At 39.7% G+C, this 20,716-nt stretch overlaps 1 protein-coding gene across 3 annotated transcripts in view; it reads right to left on the bottom strand.

The window, feature by feature from the left end:
- Positions 1-20,716, bottom strand: part of COL14A1 (collagen type XIV alpha 1 chain) — a 202,674-nt gene that overhangs the window by 105,507 nt on the left and 76,451 nt on the right. For all 3 annotated transcript variants that reach the window (XM_004480742.5, XM_004480745.5, XM_004480744.5), the window contains exons 15-21: positions 17,264-17,390; positions 15,691-15,830; positions 15,012-15,144; positions 13,617-13,676; positions 11,880-12,031; positions 6,296-6,425; positions 1,491-1,613 (exon numbers count right to left, since the gene is read on the bottom strand). In XM_004480742.5, coding sequence (XP_004480799.1) covers positions 1,491-1,613; positions 6,296-6,425; positions 11,880-12,031; positions 13,617-13,676; positions 15,012-15,144; positions 15,691-15,830; positions 17,264-17,390 — 865 coding nt within the window. The remainder of the gene's footprint in view (positions 1-1,490; positions 1,614-6,295; positions 6,426-11,879; positions 12,032-13,616; positions 13,677-15,011; positions 15,145-15,690; positions 15,831-17,263; positions 17,391-20,716) is intronic.

Raw genomic sequence — 20,716 nt, 5'->3', positions numbered from 1 at the left:
GGCTTTAATAATTAAAAATGTTCCCAGACATTGCCAAATATCTGTCAGGGGTCAAAATCACCCTAATCAAGAACCATTGGCCTAAAACAAGCATTCTTAACCTTTTTTGTTCCATGAACACTTTTGCCAGTCAGATGAAATAAATACTACTTATTTATTGCATACATTTGTAAGTGAAGGAAATGCTAGATTTCAGTTAGAGGCCAGAGAAAATAAAGATAATAAATTGATTTTTTCCAATTCAAGCTCATGGATCCCCTGAAGTCTTTCCACTGACCCCTGGTTAAGAACCCCTGGCCTAAAACAAAGCTATTTGCCTAAAGAAAACCCAAACAACAAAAAAAAGAAAACCCAAACATATCTGCAAATATGATCCAAAGAACAATTTCAGCAAGGCCATCCACTATGGTCAGTGTTAGGATAGACATTATCAGGATGATGAAATTTATGACCTCATATGGAAAAAATGGAAAACTTCTGGATAAATGAATGAGCAGAATATATACTCGGTATACACCTGACCTACAGATTCACGCAAGTGACCTAAGCACACTTGGCTTTATCGGAATAGGAAGCTTTATGGCTTGATGAATACATCATATCTAAACACTGGGAATCTCCCATTTCTAATTCCTCTTCTACCTCTATCTTTTTGGAATAATTGGAAAATTCCACTTACCAACCTCTTGGTCTCCTCATTTTGGAAACTATGTTATGGAGTAAAACTCATCAAAGCCCTACGATTGTGGTAATAAAAGTTTTTTCCCTGCCAGCCTCTTAGCTGCACATAGGAGGCCAAGTGCACCCAGCCGCTATTGCAGTATCATCTCTTGACACTTAGCACTTTCAAAGTATTTCAACTGGAAACTAGAAATAGATATTACAGGAGTCTTTTCTAAACCTAGGCCTCTGACACTCCAGTTTGTTTTTGTTTTTTTTTTCTGCAGATTAGTTGTCAAATTATTTCTCTTGATTTGACAGGAAAAAAATTTAAAACATTCTTGGCACCATTTTAAAAATGTGTTCTGAGGAGCGGGTGGTGTAGCTCAGTTGTTCAGCGCCTGCTTCCTATGTATGAGTTCCTGGGTTCAATCCCTAGTACCTCCAAAAATAAAATGTGTTCTGCGTACAAAAACCCCATGGGTCTCAACCTGTCATCTGAGATGCTGCTCTTGCCTTGGTAATCATTTTCAGCCTTTTCTATTGTGTCCAATAATCCAGGCACTTCTGTCTCCAGGTTGATGTAATTTAAATACCTCCATATCCAATTTCTCCAAACAAAAATCCCAATAACCATGAAAATGAAATAGCAAGAGTAGACTATGAATTTACTAGCCTGCTCAAGATTTATTCCTCGTACCTCCTCCTGCCCGCCCCCACCCCACCCCCACTAATTTTTACTCTCTTTGTTTTAGGCCTTGGGCATGTGTTAATTTGCATGTTAGATCCCTTATCATGGTTACAACATAGTTTTAAAAATCATTACTTACCACTAACGGGTTTGTAGACAATCCTATAGCCTTTTACTGGGGAAGATGGGGGGTCCCATGTAATGCGCAATCGATTATACCACTCTTCTGAGACCCGTAAGTTTTGAGGGCCAGACGGTGGCACTGAGCAGGAAAGGAAAAACAGGTCAGTGTGCTTTTTACTTCTATGATCGACTTACACTGTTGTTAACAAAATCTAAGATATTCTCCCCTAATGGTTAAAGTGAAATGTTAAAACACAGAGCAAGACGCTTTGGGGAATCCATAGTTGGTTTCAATATTAAACATATGGAACATAATTGCTCCTGTAATGAAACGCTTTTATCTGAAGTTGAGCCATTCATTCAATTCCATGTTGGTTTCTTTTTCCACAGTTAATTTGAAGTGAAATTGAAAATACTAGTGTTTACTAAGGATGCCCTGCCTGAGGCTTCTCTGTGCCTCATCTAAGTCTCCATGTACAGCCGGGGGTGGGGCTGGGGGTGGGGGTGTGGAATGCTCACCCAGTATAGAGGTTATTCTGATGATTTGGTAGCATTCTGGTGATTTTGATTTTGTTGTCACATTTGTACTGTTACGAAGTCTTGTATTAGCATTTGTCAACTTTTTTTCTCAAAACAAAATTAAGTTATTTAGATGGAGGAATTTTGTAAACTATTATGCATATTGACAGATTTTATTGTTTTCTTGTTGATGGAATCAATTGTATGGACCACACTGCTTAAAATAAATAGACCACCCACTGACACGTGGAAATAAATTTACTATATAGCTATTGTTGTGTGTAATGGTATTTGTCATGACATTGAAGTCATATACCTTTAGTTATAGTCTTTACATTGTGTATGTATTCATCATGGAACTCTTTCACAAATTATGCCAACTGTTAACATATGGAACAGATAAAAGTGGGTCTGTTCTACAGAAATGGGGATGGGGCTTGGCGCCCCCCACTGACATTCAGATGGACCCTCCCTCCTTTCCGCTCCTTCACCCCTGCACGGCAGGGCCTGCAGTACAGCTGTGCGACACTGGGGTGTTAAATAACACAGTGCAAAAACAACTCAGGACAGCAGAATTCACAATGCTTATGTTAAATCTTTTGTGTCTGTTTTTTTTTTTTTTAACAACCTAGATTTCAAACGAACAAGGATGAGGTATTTAAATGCACTTGGTAGGTGCTCAATAAATATAAGTTGAATACTACTAGATTTTCTTCTCTAATTATTAAATCTGTGGTTTTCAAACTTTTATTTAGTAACAAAGTAACAAAATGTGCTCAAAATTCCAATGTGTGGGGCACAGGAGGCTCAAATCAAGACACCGATACACTGGTTTACATGGAGTGAAGGGTGTGAGCCTCCCCCACCAATCTGCTCTTCCCCTGTCCTCCTCTCCCCATTTCTCCCCTTCTACATGGCTCCCTGTGGAAATGACTGTAGCCATTCTATGAGCTCACACTGCCCGGAATGATCCTCAGCAAAATGCACAGGCTTTGTGGGAAGTCTGGGTGGGGGCATGCATAGCACTGGCTAAAGAGGGGCTCATACCAATTTGCTTAGCTGAGCAGATTCCGGCTCTGGGATACAGAATCTTAATGATTGGCCCAGACTTACTGAAAATAGCCACTCTTAGGTGCCCAGGTATGGACTTCAGCCCTAATGCCATGCTGCACCTGATCACATGTAACTATTTGATAACTGTGGCAGATTAAAGCTGGTCACAGGTTCTTTGGCACTCTTCCTTTTGAGAGCAGGAGTTATGCTCCTCCCTTTGAATCTGGGTGGGTTTTATCACCTCAGCAGAAGTGACATTAAGTGACATTGGTTGAGTTCCAGACACAGTCCTTAACTGTCCTGACAGTGTCTTTTTCCTGCCTCTTTGAATGCTTTCTTTTATTTTTTATTTTTTAGATTTATTTACTTATTATCCCCCCTTCCCCTCTTCCCACCCTGCTGTTTTTGCTGTCTGTGTTGTCTTCTCTTCTCATTTTCTCTTCTCTAGAATTCATCAGGATTTGATCCTGGAGACCTCTGATGTGGAGAGAGGTTCCCTGTCAATCGCACCATCTCAGCTCTTGGGTTTCTGCTGCGCTTCACCTTGACTCTCCCCTTGTCTATCTTTTGATGCATCATCATCTTGCTGCATGACTCACTTCGTGGAGCACTGGCTCACCACGCGGGCACTTGTGAGGGCACGCTCTCTCTTCTTTTTCATGAGGAGGCCCCAGGGATTGAACCCAGATCCTCCCATGTGGTAGGCAGAAGATCTATCACTTGAGCCACATCCACTTCCCTGAATGCTTGCTTTTAAAGCACTGGGTCTATCCTGCTGGAAAGACCACATGGAAAAGCCCAGTCTTCCTGCTGTCCCATCCAGGTACTAGGAATCTGGGTAACATTCTCTTGGACCCTCCAGACAAACCCAGACCCCAGGTAAACACCACCAAGTGACTCAAATCAACACTATGTGGAGCAGAATTGCCCAGCAAGCCCTTCCTAATTTCTTGACCCAAAAATTCATGAAGTATAATAAAACAGTTGCTCTTTAAAAAAAATTTTTTTTTATTGAGGTAACATATAACATAAAAATTTGCCATTTTAACCATTTAAATGTGCATAAGTCAATGGCATTACTTTCACAGTGTTGTGCATCCACCACCACCACCTATTACCAAAATGTTGTCATCACCTCAAATGGGTGAGGTACCCATTAAGCAATAACCCCATTCTCCTCTCACCCCCAGCCCGTAGTAACCTCTAATCTATCTTCTGTCTCTATGAATTTGTTTGTTCTTAATATTTAAGGTAAATGGAATCATGCAATATTTGTCCTCATGTGCCTTGCTTATTTCACTCAGCATAATATTTTCAAGGGTCATGTATGTTGCAGTAAATATCAGAACTTCATTCCTTTTTATGGTTGAATGATATTCCATTGTATGGCTATACCATATTTTGTTTATCTATACATCTGTGGATGGACACTTAGGTTATTTCTACCTTTTGGATATTGTGACTGATCACTGCTGTGAACATTGGTTTACAAGTATCATTTGAGATCCTGCTCTCAATTCCTTTGCTTTTATGTTTAGGAGTGGACTTCTTGGGTCATATGTTTAACTTTTTGAGAAACTGCCAAACTGTTTTTCACAGATGCTATGTCACTTTACATCCCCACCAACAGTGCAAGAGAGTTCCAATTTCCGTGCATTCTCTCCAACACTTGTTATTACCCTTTTTAAAAAAATAATAGCCATCCTTGTGTATGTGAGGTAGATCTCATTGTGATGTTGGTTTGCTCTCTTAAGCCACTAAATTTGCAGACAGTTTTCCATGCAGGTATAGGTAATTACATCTGTAATGAAGACAACTAAAGCCTGGGTAGATGTTTAACCTAGAGCTTTCATTCATACTCCCTCGTCAATCATCTTGGTTGAGTCATCTTAAACAAGCATTTATTGATACTCTCTATGTGCACTGCAGCACTGAAGGAGCATGGCATGTAGATATGGACAGTGCAGATGAGGTCCCTGGCTCTTGTCATGCGTACCTTCCAGTGGTGGGAGACGATGAGCAAATAAATTATTAAATGAGAAAACGATCAGATTGCAAACAGAGGCATGACATGACCAAAAAAATAAAACAGGGTATCATAGAGAGTGGGAGCTACTTTGTGTGGGGTGTTCAGAAAAGGCTGAGGAGGTGACATGGACAAGATGAGACAGAAACGACATGAAAAAGTCAGGCATGGGAAGCAGATGTGGCTCAAGCGATTGGGCTCCTGTTTACCATATGGGAGGTCCCAGGTTCAGTTCCTGGTGAAGGCGAGCTGGCCCACATGGAGAGCTGGTGCAACAAGATGACGCAACAAAAAAAAGTCACAGAGGAAAGACAATGAGAGAAACAACAAACCAGGGAGCTGAGATGGCTCAAGCGATTGAGGGCCTCTCTCCCATGTCAGAAGGTCCCGGAATTGGTTCCTGGTGCCATCTAAAGAGAAGACGAGAAGACAAGCAGACCGAGAAGAACGTGCAGCGAATGGACACAGAGAGCAGACAGTGAGTGCAAGCGGCAAGGGAGAAGGGGGGAATAAATAAATAAATCTTAAAAAAAATAAAAAAATAAAAAAAGCCAGGCAAGCAAATATCCACCATCCATGTGGAAAGGATAGCTCGAGCAAAGTCACTAAGGCAGAAAGAGCAGGAAAAGGAGGTATGACTGTGGGAATTGTTAGGAGTTGAGATCAAAAGGGGGTTAGGAGCCAGGTCATAGGGACCTCTTAGCTATGGGAAGGGCATTGGGTTTTATTCTGGGTGCAATGGGAAGCCTTTGGGAGGCCTGAAGCAAAGGAGTGACATAATTTATATTTCAAAACCATCCTCAGGCTGCTGTGATGAGAACAACTGTCCGCAAGCGTGGAAGCAGGAAGACCTGTCAGGAGGCCAGTGCACTAATCTCAGTGACAGGGCATGGTGGCTTGGATTGGGATGGAGTAGCTCAATGGTGAGAAGTGGACAGTCATTCAGAATGCATTTTGGAGAACCAACAGGATTTACAATAAAATCGATTTGGAGGAGAAAGTTGTTTTTTGTTTTTTTTCAGTCTTAACTTTTACAGACGAGGAACTTAAAGCCTAGAGCAGTTAAGCAACTTGCCTAAAGTCACAGAGCCGACCAGATTCAAACACAGACTTTCTGTCTCAGTTTCTTTTGTGCTCTTTTCACTACACTGTACTGCCTCTTACACTGCACATTATCGGCATGAGCATGTCCAGCTAATTAGTCAGGAGAATGTTTCACTCACAGGTTTTTCCAGGGGCGGAGACACTGACGCCTTCTTCATCAGTGTAGATGGGGGTCACCGTGACTTTGTATTCAGTATTGGGAAGCAGAGACTTCAGAAGAAGCTGGTTCTCGCTTCCAGGCACCATAATCTGAACAGAAAAGCAAAGGCCCATGGTCTTAGCAAGGCCCCTGTTCCCACTGGGCCACTAGTGGAGCAGGGCTTCAGGCACTTTGACATAATCAGAAGCCGGGAGATAAGCTTTGAGAAGTATAGAAAAGAAAGGGCATCCATGCAAAACCATGTCTCTCTGCACGCCCCCTCGCAGTAACGCTTAGTTTATAATCACTAAGACAGAAGGCTTAAATCTGAAGCTCTGAGGTTCTAAGGAATATTCATCTCTCAACATCTTCTCACCATTTTTAAAGTATCGAGAAGAGGAAAACTGTGATCTGTTTGGAAAGTAGGTGTTTATGGCTTAAGAGTGTTCATTCTACAACCCAGCCTGCTCATTTTTTATTCTACTTAAGTACCTTGAATATTTGGCTTTCCATTCTTTATCCCGTCAGAGATCACCTGATCCCAGCTTTTCCTTCTTCCACTTGGAGAAGGATGAGTGTTAACCAAGAGCGAGAGAATCACACATTCAATCCAAGATTTCTAAGTTGGAACAAATTTACCAGCAACACTAAAGCAGGTTGCAGCTTTTTATTTCTGAAAGATATCTTCCTCAATTTCAAATCACCATCATGCTGTCTCTAAAAGGCTACAAAAAAACACAGTGTGGCTGTGGAGCCGACATTGCACAAGCACAAGCACAGCGTGCCATGTGGCACAGCAGTGCAAACACTGGCAAACTTGAAAGAATGGCATGGACCAGAAAAGCCACATGAGATCTTAGTTTTGGAACCACAGAGTATTCTGCCTGTGCTCCAGTAATTAGATACTGGCACGGATCTGGGTCAGTTATGAATTTAATCAAGGCTGAAAAAATGCTGGGACAGAAGAACTGACCCCAACAGGTTTAAGGGAATCACAAGACTAGGACAGCTGATGGTGCTTTCCAATCCAAGGGCTGGGTAAAATGCCAGCAGGCACAGAGCTGCACTGCCTATCTTGGCTGAAGGAAGGAACCCATCAATCATGGAATAAGCCCTAGAAAGCCGCTGGGGCAAAGATATTGTTAAGCTCTTAAAGCAATGTGTTACTTTAATATGAAAAAAAGGAAATCTGAATTAGGCGATTTTATAGTAGACTAATAGGAACTTTGCCCTTCCTATGTAAGGAGCATTGAAATGCACAGGGTTGTACTGATGCCAAGATGCAGGGGCCTGGGAGGGAGATTTGCAAAGCAGCTAGAATGAGTTAGACAACACTGGCATTAAGGACGTGTGAAGGAGGAAATGTGGTTGCTCTGACTCGTGTTAGTCCACTGACTTCGCTTCCTTCAAGGCATTTGTCTTCAATGTAACTCCTCTGGAGCCCACAGAGCCTGGATGCTCATTACAAACTGTCTGTCTAGCAAACCACCCAGGCTGGTGGTCCTTAAATAAGTTCATCTCTCAAACGGAGAAGCCTATGGCTTCTAGCATACTGAAAAGCAGTCTGACCATTTGGGGGCTTTTAGTTTTCCAGGGAGTAGTTGCTGAGGTCTATAATAACAGCCATCACTTAACTAGTACTTCCTGTTGATACATGCTTCTCTAAGCATCTTAAATCAGGAATTCATTTCATCCTCACAGCATCCCTTTGAGGTAAGGAGTATTATTACTCTCATTTTATAGGTAGGCACACTGAAACTCATTTTAAAGATGGGGAAACTGAGGCCCACAGCTATGAAGTGAAGGAGCCAAGACTGATATCTGGCTCTGAGCTTTCTTTTAACCACTACGGTCGACCCTACCTGACTGCACTGCATGAACCTTTTACCCCAGGAATACTCATTCCCCAGAGCAAAGCATAAATCTCCTCATATTCGTTTTCAAAGTTCCTCCAGCTTGGCCTCTTCTTACTTGAACAAAACAGAGTAAAGATGTGTTCCTGTTAAAAACAGATGCTGCAGATCACAGCAGATGGTGTTTTTGTTTATAAAACAATTCTACAAGATGCTTATAGTTAAGTAGGATGAAAATCTAACCAGTGAACATAATGGTTTTAATTTTTCCAGAAATGTTACTTCATGTCTGGTTCCATTCTCACCCAGAGCTCTTCAGAGCAGCCTGGACCACATCCAGCAAGCTGTTCCTTGAGGCAAAAAGAGGATTGCCTCCATCTCATTCGGTTCCCATCTTATAAAGTTCTGTTTTCTAGACAGGGCTTCTCAAACCAATTGTGGTGAAAGATCAGGTGTTGTTTTAGTTCTAATCCACTGCAGACCAATATTTTTATAAACTATGATAAAAAATAAATTTCTAGAAAAGTGGTTTCATGCTTGGATATTGCAGCAAAGTCAAACTGTTCCAAATGTTTCTAAAAATTTCATCTTACTATCTGTACTTATTTTGTGGCAGACTGACCACTCTTTGAATAGTCCTGTTTTACAAAGTTTCTTGCAATTCAGAATTCAAGCCATGGTTATGAATTTTGATATCTAGACCCTAGAAAAATATGGAATCTTGACTAGCCTTTCTCAAAAAAGTAAGTGCAAGACCTTCCTACTCAGGGAACAAAATTCAGGGCAATGTCAACACTACACCTACAGACTTCAGAGCAGAGCTGATAGGCAATCTTTATGAAACATTTGACAGGTGGTCTTCTTTTCTAAAAGTTTAAAATGTTTTTATTGGAAATATTTGGGAGATTCTGATTATAGTTTAAAATGTATAAATACTTCACCTACTCAATTGGAAAAGTAAATTTAATTTGCTTTTCATATATTAGGCTAAACTTTGTGTATAATGTTAAACAGTACTCTCCAACTTTCTCTATTTTAGCCTTTTATTATACAAATTTATAGATTTTTACAGTTAAGGAATTATTGTAAAGTTAGTAAAAGAGGCATTTATTTTATCCAGATACTTTTCCTTTCACACATTTTCAAAATGTTTTAGCTATCTTGGTCATGCATTTTTATTTTTAAATTTGGTCATCTGGACAGTGAGATATCAAGAATGTTGAACTTGAAATATCTTCAACTACCCTGTCTTTATTATACCTAAATTTAGATGCCCTCCACTTTCCGTCTCTAGTAATAATACACTACCATTTATATAGCAGTAAAATGTCATTAAAACACTATGATATATCTTCTCATTTAATCCTCAGGTGAGTGCCTGAAAAGATGCCTATAAATCAAGTGTGTGCAAATCTAATTTAATTGAAATGCGTAAAGGACCTTGATATTTAAAGAAGTCTACAGTATTTTCTTATGTGTAGCAAAAAAAATTTCTGCACAGTAAATAATTATGATCAAATTTAGAAATATTTTTCATTTTAGTTTGTTTAACTTGGGCAACTGTGTGGTTAGGACTTTTGATCATTTATCGTTCACCTAGGTGCCCAAGTACTTAAAAAATAAACAGTGAGAAATGAAAGAAACTAGCAAAGGAAAATTATCTAGGACAACCCAAAGTAAATATTATTATTATTTTACCTTGCTAAGCTTACAAGTGTCTGCATGAGATTAAATTGTTACTCTCTTTCCAAATTAGCAAGAATAATTCACCAAGAAGCTCAATGTGTTTCTTGGAAAGAGTAGAAACAAAAAAATCTCACCCTGCTGGGTTTTTATGGGTCTCATTTTCAGGAACTAAGTTGCAATATAAAGACAATAACAAGGAAAAAATGGAACATCCAAATTATAACTTTAATTACCATTTCCAGATCCAATTTCAACTTTTTAAAATTTGCCAGTCATGAATCATTTGAAATAGTTCAACTGAATTTATAATTCAATAGGTGTCTATTAACTTTCCAAAGGTACTCCAGACCAAATTCATGGCCCTTTTTGGCTATTTACAGTGGGTGTGGCTATTCTCAGAACTGTTATAGATTCTGAAGGAGTTTCTTCTATCAACCTGAAATAAAGCACTTTCCTGAAGAGCATGGGGATCAAATAGCTGTTTACATAAACAGATAAGTAAAAATATTTTTCCGTCAAAGTCTTTGTAAATTAAGAAGCAGCAGGAAGGATAGTCATGTTATTCCTGAGCAATAAGGAATTCTGGAGACATTTTTCCTAGAGTGTCTTCAAAAATAATTCAGCCAAGGGCAGGAAATCCAAGAAATGAGGCTAAAATGAAGCATGTTCCCTGACAAGGAGGAAAAATTTCTTGTGGATGCAAACTAGAATTAACTGGTCTGAGTGGAAACATGTAGAGAAAATAATTTTTGGGTTCTGTACTAAAAAATGATATCATGAAAATTAAGAAAACATGGGAAGGCCATGATTAAAAGTGTACCTATGGAACTGAGGGAGTCTAACTGCAAGCAAGAGAGTCCCATCCATCAGCCATATGGGATCAAGGCCCCCCATCAATTAGAGATGGAGTAGGCACCATCACCCCAGAATCCTCAGGATTGGGGAATAAAATATGGATTAGAGTGAACTTACTGGTATTCTACTATAGACTTATTGCTATTCTAGCAATGGAAGAAATTATATCATTGATGTGGAGATAGTGGCCACTGGAGAGCTGAAGGCAGGGAGAAGGAAAAAGAGGTGTAATATGGGGACATTTTCGGGACCTGGAATTGTCCTGAATGTCACTGCAATGATAGATACAGGCCATTATATATCCTGCCATAACCTACAGAATTGAGTGGAAGAGAGTGTAAAATACAACGTAAACTATAATCATGCTATTGACAATGTTCCAAATGTGTTCATCAATTGCAATGAATGTACCACACTAACAAAAGAAGTTGTTAATATGGGGAAGTGTGGGAGGTGTGGGAAGTGGGGCATATGTGAATCCTTTATATTTTTGTGTGTACCATTTTGTGTAATCTAAGTATCTTTAAAATATATATACATATATATATATTTTTTAAGTGTACCTAGGTTTGCCATTGAGAAAAATAACATAGCTGAAACAACTTAAAGAAAACTCAACCTATTAAAATCTAAATCCCAGAGGGGAGGCATGCATAATTACTATAAGTCTGCTCAAAATAAGTTTAAGTCAATAAATATATAACAATTTGTCAGTGGATGATATTTTATTAGGAACTCTTCTACTACAAAAAGAAGATCTTCCATTTATGCTTTTCTGAAAAAAAAATTTTATCTGATTCCCAAGGGCAAAAAAAGGAGCTTTTACATATATCCTTATTTTTATATTAATTTATACTGATCCAAGTGTATAATACATTTTTTATGACCCATCTTTGGTGTGCTGATAGGCAGTCAAAGCCACAGAAGCAAAACTAGGACTCAGGTGCAGAAGTTTTATGAACTTGAAGCAGTGAGGCATGGGGAAAGTTCTGGACATAGAGAGGTCACCAAGAAACCAACAGAGAAGTATGGATTAACCAAGAACATTAGTTTCTGGAGATGGCAGAGTCACCAAGAAATCAGCAGAACAGCTTGTATTCGGAGATAGCCTTGTTAGCTCGGTTAGTGATGAAACTTCGCGAGTTTCTAGTCAGCTGTATTTATACAGACCGTTGCTACCACTTCTTCCGCAGGCTCCCCTTGAGCAGTCAGGTAGGTCACCCTGAACTGCTGCACACTGCTGTCTGAAATGTCCCATTTTACCCGCAGGCTAGAAGTGGTTTCATCATCTACAACCAGGTTTCTGATTCCTGTCCGGAAAACTGGAATAAACACAACCAAGGATTAAAGGATTTTAACCCATCATATTCCAAAATGAGCCAAAGGGACTATCTGCAGCCATGGCAACAAGAATCATTTAATGTCCTTATCTCTATCATGTAGACCCACAGGAAGCAAGAACAACTCAGCCTTAGTAGTTAATGAGGAGCCGTGAAGAAGACTGATGACAAACAGAAATGCGTTGAGAGGCTTACAAGATGAACCTGTGGACGTCTCAAAACCATCAGCTGTGTGTGTCCACCACTGAAGAGAACTAGGGAGAAACCATTGGACATAGGAAAGCAGCCCCTGTACCCAAAGGCATGTTCACGAGAACTTCACACTAGTATTGGCATAGTGGACACAAAGGCCTGGAGCAGTCAGTCTCAGGGTACAATCCAGCATCCAACACACATGTCCTTTGCTTGTCCCTCCATTTCTATTTTAATTCTTGTCTCTCAAAACACAAACCCCTCACCATGGCTGCCTCTATTCATTCAGCCCAAGTGGGTACTAGTCTTCCTCTGATATCCATCCAACCCCTTCACCTGTGTCCTCCGGCACATTCATTCTCACTTCCTAAGTTGCCTGCTCCTTCACTGTCCCATTTCCTCCTCTCTCTTTCTCTCCTGCACTGACTTCCTTTCATTCTGTCCATCTCCACTGGCTTTTCCTTCTCTTCATTTGTTCATTCATTCATTCAGCAAACATTCACTGAGCTTTTAAAGTATGTCAGACATTTTTAGGCCTTAGAAATTGAGTGATTAACGCTTGACCAAAAAAGTCAGCACCACAGAAAAGGAAGGAGATTGACATTCACCAGGCAAAGTGGGGGAGGTACTAGGCAGTGGGAACAAGAGGGAACTACTCATACTCAGAGCTAGGAGTTCTACATGGCCCAAGGAAATAAGAAGCCCAGGAAACACGGCTGAGGCCAGGAGGTAAGCTAGAGCCCAATCATGAAGGGGCTTGATTGTTACGATAAAAAGATCTGGGTGCACAAAGAAGGGATTAACTGGGTAATGAGTGAACGAATGAATGAGTGAATGAGTAATGAGAGTGAATGAGTGAATGAGTAATGGAGAACCACGGAAGGATTTTAGGAAGGAAAGAAATAATATTGTAAGATTTATGTACCTACTTGACCCTGACTGCTTCTTGGGAGATGTGTAGTAGAGGAGAGAGGAGAGCGAAGCTGAGGGAGAAAATAACAGATGAAGGAAGAACAATATACCAGCCAAATCTCAGTGACCCACAGAAATGCAAGGAACCCATAATTCTCAACAGGGAGCAAGATGAGAAGCCACTGAGATAAAAAGGAGGGCTTGTTGTGCTAACAACTGGGAAGAGTTAATGGGAAGCCAGTACATAGATGGAAGGGCTAGACACTGTCATGAGATGAGTTGACTAGAAGACCAACAGGCACTGAGGAGTAAAGAAGATGCTGGGAGGGTCTGAAAGGAAATTTGGAGGGAGAGACATCTCTTTTCCTAATTAATAATGCAAAAAATAAATAAAACTGAAATAGCATCACTTCTGTTGGAAACAAACATTTCTTAAGGTAAATGGGCACCTATTTGTCCTTACCTGAAGTCACAGGTCTGGTGGGGATTATGGTTGGAGCTGGTTCTGTCCAAATGCTGTCAACTAAAAAAAATTCATTACTTAAAATTCTGTAATGATAACATTCATGTACAGCATTTTGTAGTTTTCAAAGGAAATTTCACCTATAATATTTCACTTGTTTCTTACCACACCCTTGCTCATTGTGGAAAGACCAAAGAGGTGAGTTGGAAGTAAGGGAAACGCTCTCTATTCTATGGATCAGAGACACCAGACTTCATATAAACATTTGAATTACAGCTACAAAACTGTGAAACCTCGCAGTTACTTTGAAGTGGGGGTATAACCATGATAATTAAAGGAAATTTAACAGCGCCCTAGACCAAGTTGCAAAAGATCTGCCAAACAAGACCACCAAAGAGGCAGCATGCTTGGGCAAGAAGTGCATCTTCCAGTTCTCGTACCCACCCTGGGCATCCAATGGAATGCTGAGCATTTATGGATGCATATGCTCCACCCAGATCCCCTCTTGGGGGTGGGGCCTGAAACACCTATCTCCCAGGTGCCGGAATGCTGGCTGCCAATGGCTCACAGCTCCCTCCCTCACTGGGAACTGCCTCACCCAAGTTCACAGTCTCTGTCAGAGCTCTCGCCACTTCCAATGACTGGCAATGTGGAAATACAAAGGCCCAGCCCCTCTGTCTCAATTTGGGACAACTGAGACGGGCCCTCCCAACTCCACAGTTCCTAAAAGGATTAGCTCAGGGCTCAGCTGCAATACCATCATGGGTCAGCTACTCCCAGGCTCCATCCTGCCATCCTCGCTTCCTCACAGATGTATCTCCTGACTGCACTCTTCAATAAGCCATCTGGATGTAATTTTCTGTCTCAGAATCTGATTCCAGGGAACCCAATCTAAGACAATTTAATATGTGGTTAATACCTCATATTCAAAAAATGAAGGGACAAATGAATCAGTGAATGGATTTTGCACAAGATTCTTGGAACCAAAATCAGTGTGGCGGATCCCAGAAACTCTTGGACATGTTAAACTTGGTTTATTTTTGTCTGGTCACTTGTTTGTTTATGAATTATTTCATCCATCCATCCATTCATCCATCCATCCATCCATTCATCAAGCATTTATTATTCCTTTAAAATGTGCCAGGTACTGTGCTAAGTACTGTGGATAATGGTGATCTAGACAGATATGGTCCCTGTTAATAGTCTAGGGTGCTTAGATGCTTGGCAGATCAGTTTCATTGAAGGTGGAATTAATTTTGGGAGACAAGAAGAAATTGAATATTCTGTGGCTATGGATAAGGCTGATCAGCAAAGTCCTGGTGGGTGAAGAGGTTATCAGAATGGATGGTGGATGGGGGAGCTGTTGAAGTCGATCTTGACCAGACCAAAACTTACGTGTAGTCCCAACAGCAGTAACCACCTCACTCTCGCTTCCATCGTCAAGTACGGCCAAGAGTGAAACTTCATACTCCGTGCCGGGATCCAGGCCTTCAATAACATATGAGTCTTGCTCTTCTCTTAGGATAACCTGGAAAAACTTGATTAGTAACTAGGTTTACTTGAATAACAAGGGATTAAAAAAAGAAATTTTAAATAAATAAATAAATAAAAGAAACAAAGAGAAATGCCATCTTTATTGGAAACAACTGAGAATTAAGAACTCCAGGGGAGACTGCTCAGCCTTTTTGCTAAGATTAAGTGAAAAACTCCAGGGCTGTTGAGTTCAAGCTGAAAGTCAAACCAGAGACTTTATCCTCCCAATTTCCTAAGCAAACATTAGATTTATTTGCCAAAGTGGCGTTTTGAAGTTTTATTAAATCTCATTTATGAAAATCAAAGAAACTGAAAATACATAAGATACATAACATAAGTGTTGGCAATAATGCATTTTAATCTTGGAAAAAATAATATGACTTGACATTCATAAAATCTCCATGCCATGCAAAATATTCATTACTTTCATGATTCTTACTCTACTTTAAAATGAAGGGCAGGCAACTCCATTATAGCCGTATGTATTCACTTCCAGATAAAATCCTCTGGATTAAATTTCAGTCTATTTCAGACAACTCACCTCTTGGGTCTTCCCACCATAGACTGGAATCCACATCAACTTGTGTTGCCCTTCATCAGCTGAGAGGGGATGCCAGGTCACTCTAAAACTATCTGTCATCACCTCATCAATTTCCAAGTATTGCTGGGCAGGGACTTCCTCTGTAAGCCAAAGAAGGGGATTTTGTTAGGGAAAGGAGAAGGCAAGGAAGCCAAAACACAAGCAGCTTCTGGGAGCCCTATGGAGAGAAGACTTTTTGAGGAATTTTGTTGCTTTAGGAAAGCACATGGGAGGAAGTGAAAACAATGCTGATCAGTCCACTGAGGCCTTACATTTCTGTTTCCAGCATTTACCCCAGCAGCATAATCTGGGAAAACTGGAAATAATAGATTTTTAAAGTTTTCCAGTAATTTCCAGAGCCCTTAGAGTCTCTGGCTCTTTTCATTAACTATGAAAAATAAGTGTATTATATTTCTTGCCTTTCAAAGACAATCTTATAAGCATTCTGATGAAATTTTTAAAATGATGTCCCAGAGGCCTGAAAAACATCTCCTTTGGGATCTATGTCTTTTAGTGCTTAAGCAATTCCCTGGGAATAAATTAAGGCCTAGAAGAGAACTTTAATCCCTTTAATTTGTGAAAAGGCTGTTATCAGAAGCTAAATATAATTTATCAGAACTTCCACTCTTTTGCAGCTTTCACACTTTCAGGATGTACAAAACAAGGATAACATGCATAACATCCAACTACATCCAAAATGCATTATCATCTCATTGGTTTTTATTATCTGAAATCAAAGGTTATAATTTTTTTTTTTTTTTTTACAAGATGCCATGAGAATTCCTACTTGAGTTAGCCTTTGGGAGATTTCCTGAAATCACTGCTTTTCTGGGATGCATTATTTCTCCTGTGAAGATTATTTCTCAATTCAGCTTTTTTTCCTCATCTCTTTCCAAATTACCTTCTCATCTCTTCAATATAGCATTACAAATAAGTTCAGAAAGCACTAAGAGAATTGTTGCCACCAACAGACAAAAAAAATTATATTTATTGGGCCACTATAAGGTACCTAAAAATGACAATAAATACATTCAAATCTTAATCTAATTTTAGTATTTTTTAAAAAATCATATTGTTGCATTAATTTTTCAGGCTCTGTTAAAATGCAATAATAGTTATAGACAGATGAGTTAGGTTAAGTTATATGAAATTGCCATTTTTATAAGTCAAAACTGTTAGATATCAGCAGTTTTGAAAGGTCAACTTAACATACAAACTTGAATGGAAGGAGTAAGAGAAAATTTGACATAGATAGAATAAAAGAAACAGTTGTGAGATTAAGAAGAAAACAATGTTCAATTTTAAGTGAGATCTTTTGGATTTAGATGGCATTTTCTTTTTCCCTTGCTTTAATGAAAAACAATTAACCAGTACACATACCAGTCACCTAATTGTTCTTTTCTAATTATAAGAATATAAAAGAAATAAGAATTAAAATGCAATCTCTTCAAAATCACATTTGAAAAGGCTGCTCCAGTTTCTGGGTTCTGTGTAGTTATTCTTGGAAACTTCTCACAACTATGATAACGCTTACCTGTGAAAAACGTTCCAGTCAGGGGTTCTGACTGTCCTTCATCATATAGGGAGAAGATGGCAATAGTATACTCAGTGAGAGGTGTCAAGCCTTTCAAAGGGAATGTAGTAACAGGATCGACTTCAACCTGCAAAAGAGAGAACTCATAATAGCTAGATTCAAAATGCTGGAAACAGAAGTCCATTTATTCTTATCTATAACTCACCTGACTGACAGCAGAGCTAGAAATACTGTGAAATATATTAAATTATGGAACTAGTCAACTTTATATATACACATTTCTAATCTTATATACCCTTAAATAGATTCCTGTTAGTTAATTCTCAGGAGAACTTTGCAATCAACATTATTTTCACTCATTAGAGATATGGAAACTAAAGTGCAAACAACTGAAATGCAGACAATGAGGCTGATATAAATAAATATAATATTTCTGGACTGATCTGATAGGAAGAGCCAGTTTTCATCTTCATGGCTATGTTAGTGATAACTCTGATAAGAGCTGCATAGGCAAACAAGCATGCAAGGGAAGAATCAGGAAATATAAGTATTAAAGAAAATAGAAAAGATTTGAAATATCCCCCTTTATCTTCCATAGAAAGCATCTTTGGGAAAATCTGTACCCACCTCTTTAGGTTTGCTCATAGCACATAAGAAATAAGTCCTGAGGATAAGAATTAAGGGAGTTAGAAAAGGAAAGGACAAGAAAGGGGACTTGGCAACTAAGAACAGACCTTGAGAAAGGACCCCTTAAGAGGAGACCAGGGTGGGGTCTGAGAAGACAGAGTCACCTTCAGGGTCAGAGAAAGATTATACACAGCTTCGACAGCTTGGCAAATCTATGCACATAATTGAGAAGTCTTGTTTGGGGCTGCATAGTCCAGGGGACATATTTCAGTACAAATAAATGCTGGCCCCACCTAAGCCATTTACATAAATCTGCTCTTTAATCCTCACAAAAACCCTGTGTGATACATACTTATAATAAGAGGCCCTAGCTCGGGTGATACTCTGGGGAATGAAGACATGAGTAAGTTTATCTGAGAGAAGACTCTGACATGAAAGGTCCTGCTTAAAATGTTTTCCAGGGACATTCTGCAGCAATATCAATGAGATCTGATTTCACAATTACTATCCTTGACTAATCTTGATGAGACCTGAGGTAACGGGAAAGGGGACTATTATGTGTTTGCTCACTGTAGTCAAAGTGACTTTCATAAAAATATAAAATCCATTCCTTCCCTATTTAAAACCTTTGCTGGCTTTCCATTGCTTTCCAAATCAAAATCAAGCTCCATGCCATGACCCCTTTGACTCATATAATGTGGACACTGTCCCTTCTCTATGCCACACTCCTAAATGGCAAGCAGGGCTTGACTCAAACTAGCCTTCTATCAGGATCACACATTTCCCACCTCAGGGCCTTTGCACATGCTATTCATTCTGGCTGGAATTCTCTTTCCCCAGCTCTTTTCAAAATGAGGTTTTAGGAGTAGATATGGCTCAAGCCATTGAATGCCCACCTCCCACGTGGAAGGTCCTGGGTTCTGTTCCCAGTACCTCCTGAAAAAATAAAACAAAACAAGGAAAACAAATGAAAAAACCAACTCAGGGAAGCTGATGTGGCTCAGTGGTTGAATACTGGCTTCCAACATATGACGTCCTGGGTTCAATCCCCAGGCCCCAGGATCTCAAAAAAAAAAAAGAAAAAAGAAAAAAAAAGGTTCTTCTCATATATCAGGACAGGGCTTAAATTCCTTTTCTTCAGAAGTGTTTTGTCTCTCCACCTATCTGGGTAGGAATTCTCCAACACGGCCCCATTTGTTTTCTCCCTAGCATCAAACACAGCATGAAATTAGTTTATTTCTTTGCACATTTATTTAATGTCTATCATCTGCATAACGTATACGCATACCTTGAGGGCAGAGCCTGCTTTAGCTTATTCTCTGTATGGTGAACTGTATTTTTTTTTTTTAGTGAATGAATAAATAAATGAAAATGAAGGTAGAAGCACCAAAGGGCCATTTAAAAAGGAGTAAAGAAAGGGTTCATCTAAAGTAAGGGGTGGCCTCCGAAACACTTACATCTCTTTCCAAATGCAGATCAAAATGCAAGTGCCAACCCTGAGGAGAGAGGCTTCCATTTTCATCCTTTTGGAACCTTGAGCTTCACTCTTGGAGAGAAAGACCCAGCCAACCCCAGCCTTTCCGGCCGCCACAGTTAAGGTGCCAGACATGGAAGTGAAGTCATCTAGGAAGTTCCGACCCAGTCAAGCTCCCAGATGATTGCAAGCGTGGCCCCAGCTGACACCACATAGAGCAGAGATGAGCTGTCCACACCACTCCTGTCCAAGTTGCATAACCATGGGTTGATATTATAAGCTACTATGTTACACCAAAATAATTTATTACCTTCTTCGAAATCAGGGCCTGGCAATTTTATAGATAATTTTTAGCATTTAGTGTTTACTCTGGCCTGGACACTGTTATGAGTGCTTTACGTGCATTAATTCATTCCTCACCATAGTCCTGTAGGAGCAGCGAATTACTACCCTGCTGGGAACTGAATTCTGACTTTCACAAAAGGCATGTTCTGGTCCCAAACCTTGGTCCTGTGGGTATGAACTCATTTGAAAATAGGACCTTTGAAGATGTTATTAGTTGAGGTGTGCCAAATGAATGAGTGTTGGCCAGAATCTAGGATGGCTGAGAAGCAAAGGAAATTGGACATGGAAAGAAGCCCTGGGGAGCAGCCTGAAGCTGGAAGTCAATGAACCTATAAGAAAAACATGAGAATAAAAAGACACTGCCATTTGCATTGCCATGTGATGAAAAAGTCAAGGAATCCCTAAGATTGCTGGCCAGCCAGAAGATACAAACTCCAGGAGAAAGCAAGCCTTTTAGCCTCTGAAATCTGAGCCAATAAACCAGTATTGTTAAGCCAACCCATTGTATGGTATTTGTTTTAGCAGCCAAGAAACTAATACAATTCCCAATTTGAAGAAGGGGAAAATGAGACTTCAAAAAGTTAAGGAACTTGACCAAGGGAAAGCCCATTAACACTTGAATTTAAAAGCCAGTGCTTCGGGCTCTATATCCCATGCTCTCAACACTGTTTACGGTATGGCGTCATCATTTAAACCCATAGAAGAGACAAATTCATATTTAAAATATGAGGTCAAGACATGTTCTACTAAACTGTATTTGAAGATTGCTACCTGTTGTTGAATTGTAAAAGCTAAGATTTATTATGCACTATACTATGTCAGGGACTTTATATACATTGTCTTATTTAGTCCCTCACCCCAACCCAAACCATTTTATAAATGAGGAAACTGAGACCCAAATAGCTTCACTAACTAGCCTGGGATGCAGAGTTAGGCCTTGACCTCATTCTAAATCGCAAATCTGCGACAAACAGGAATTTTGCAAAGATGTCAAAATTTTAATTTAA

This window comes from Dasypus novemcinctus, chromosome 14, assembly GCF_030445035.2.
Source record: "Dasypus novemcinctus isolate mDasNov1 chromosome 14, mDasNov1.1.hap2, whole genome shotgun sequence".
Classification (NCBI taxonomy): domain Eukaryota; kingdom Metazoa; phylum Chordata; class Mammalia; order Cingulata; family Dasypodidae; genus Dasypus; species Dasypus novemcinctus.
The sequence above is the reverse complement of the archived record's forward strand: the minus strand, read 5'-3'. Positions and strand labels throughout refer to the sequence as shown.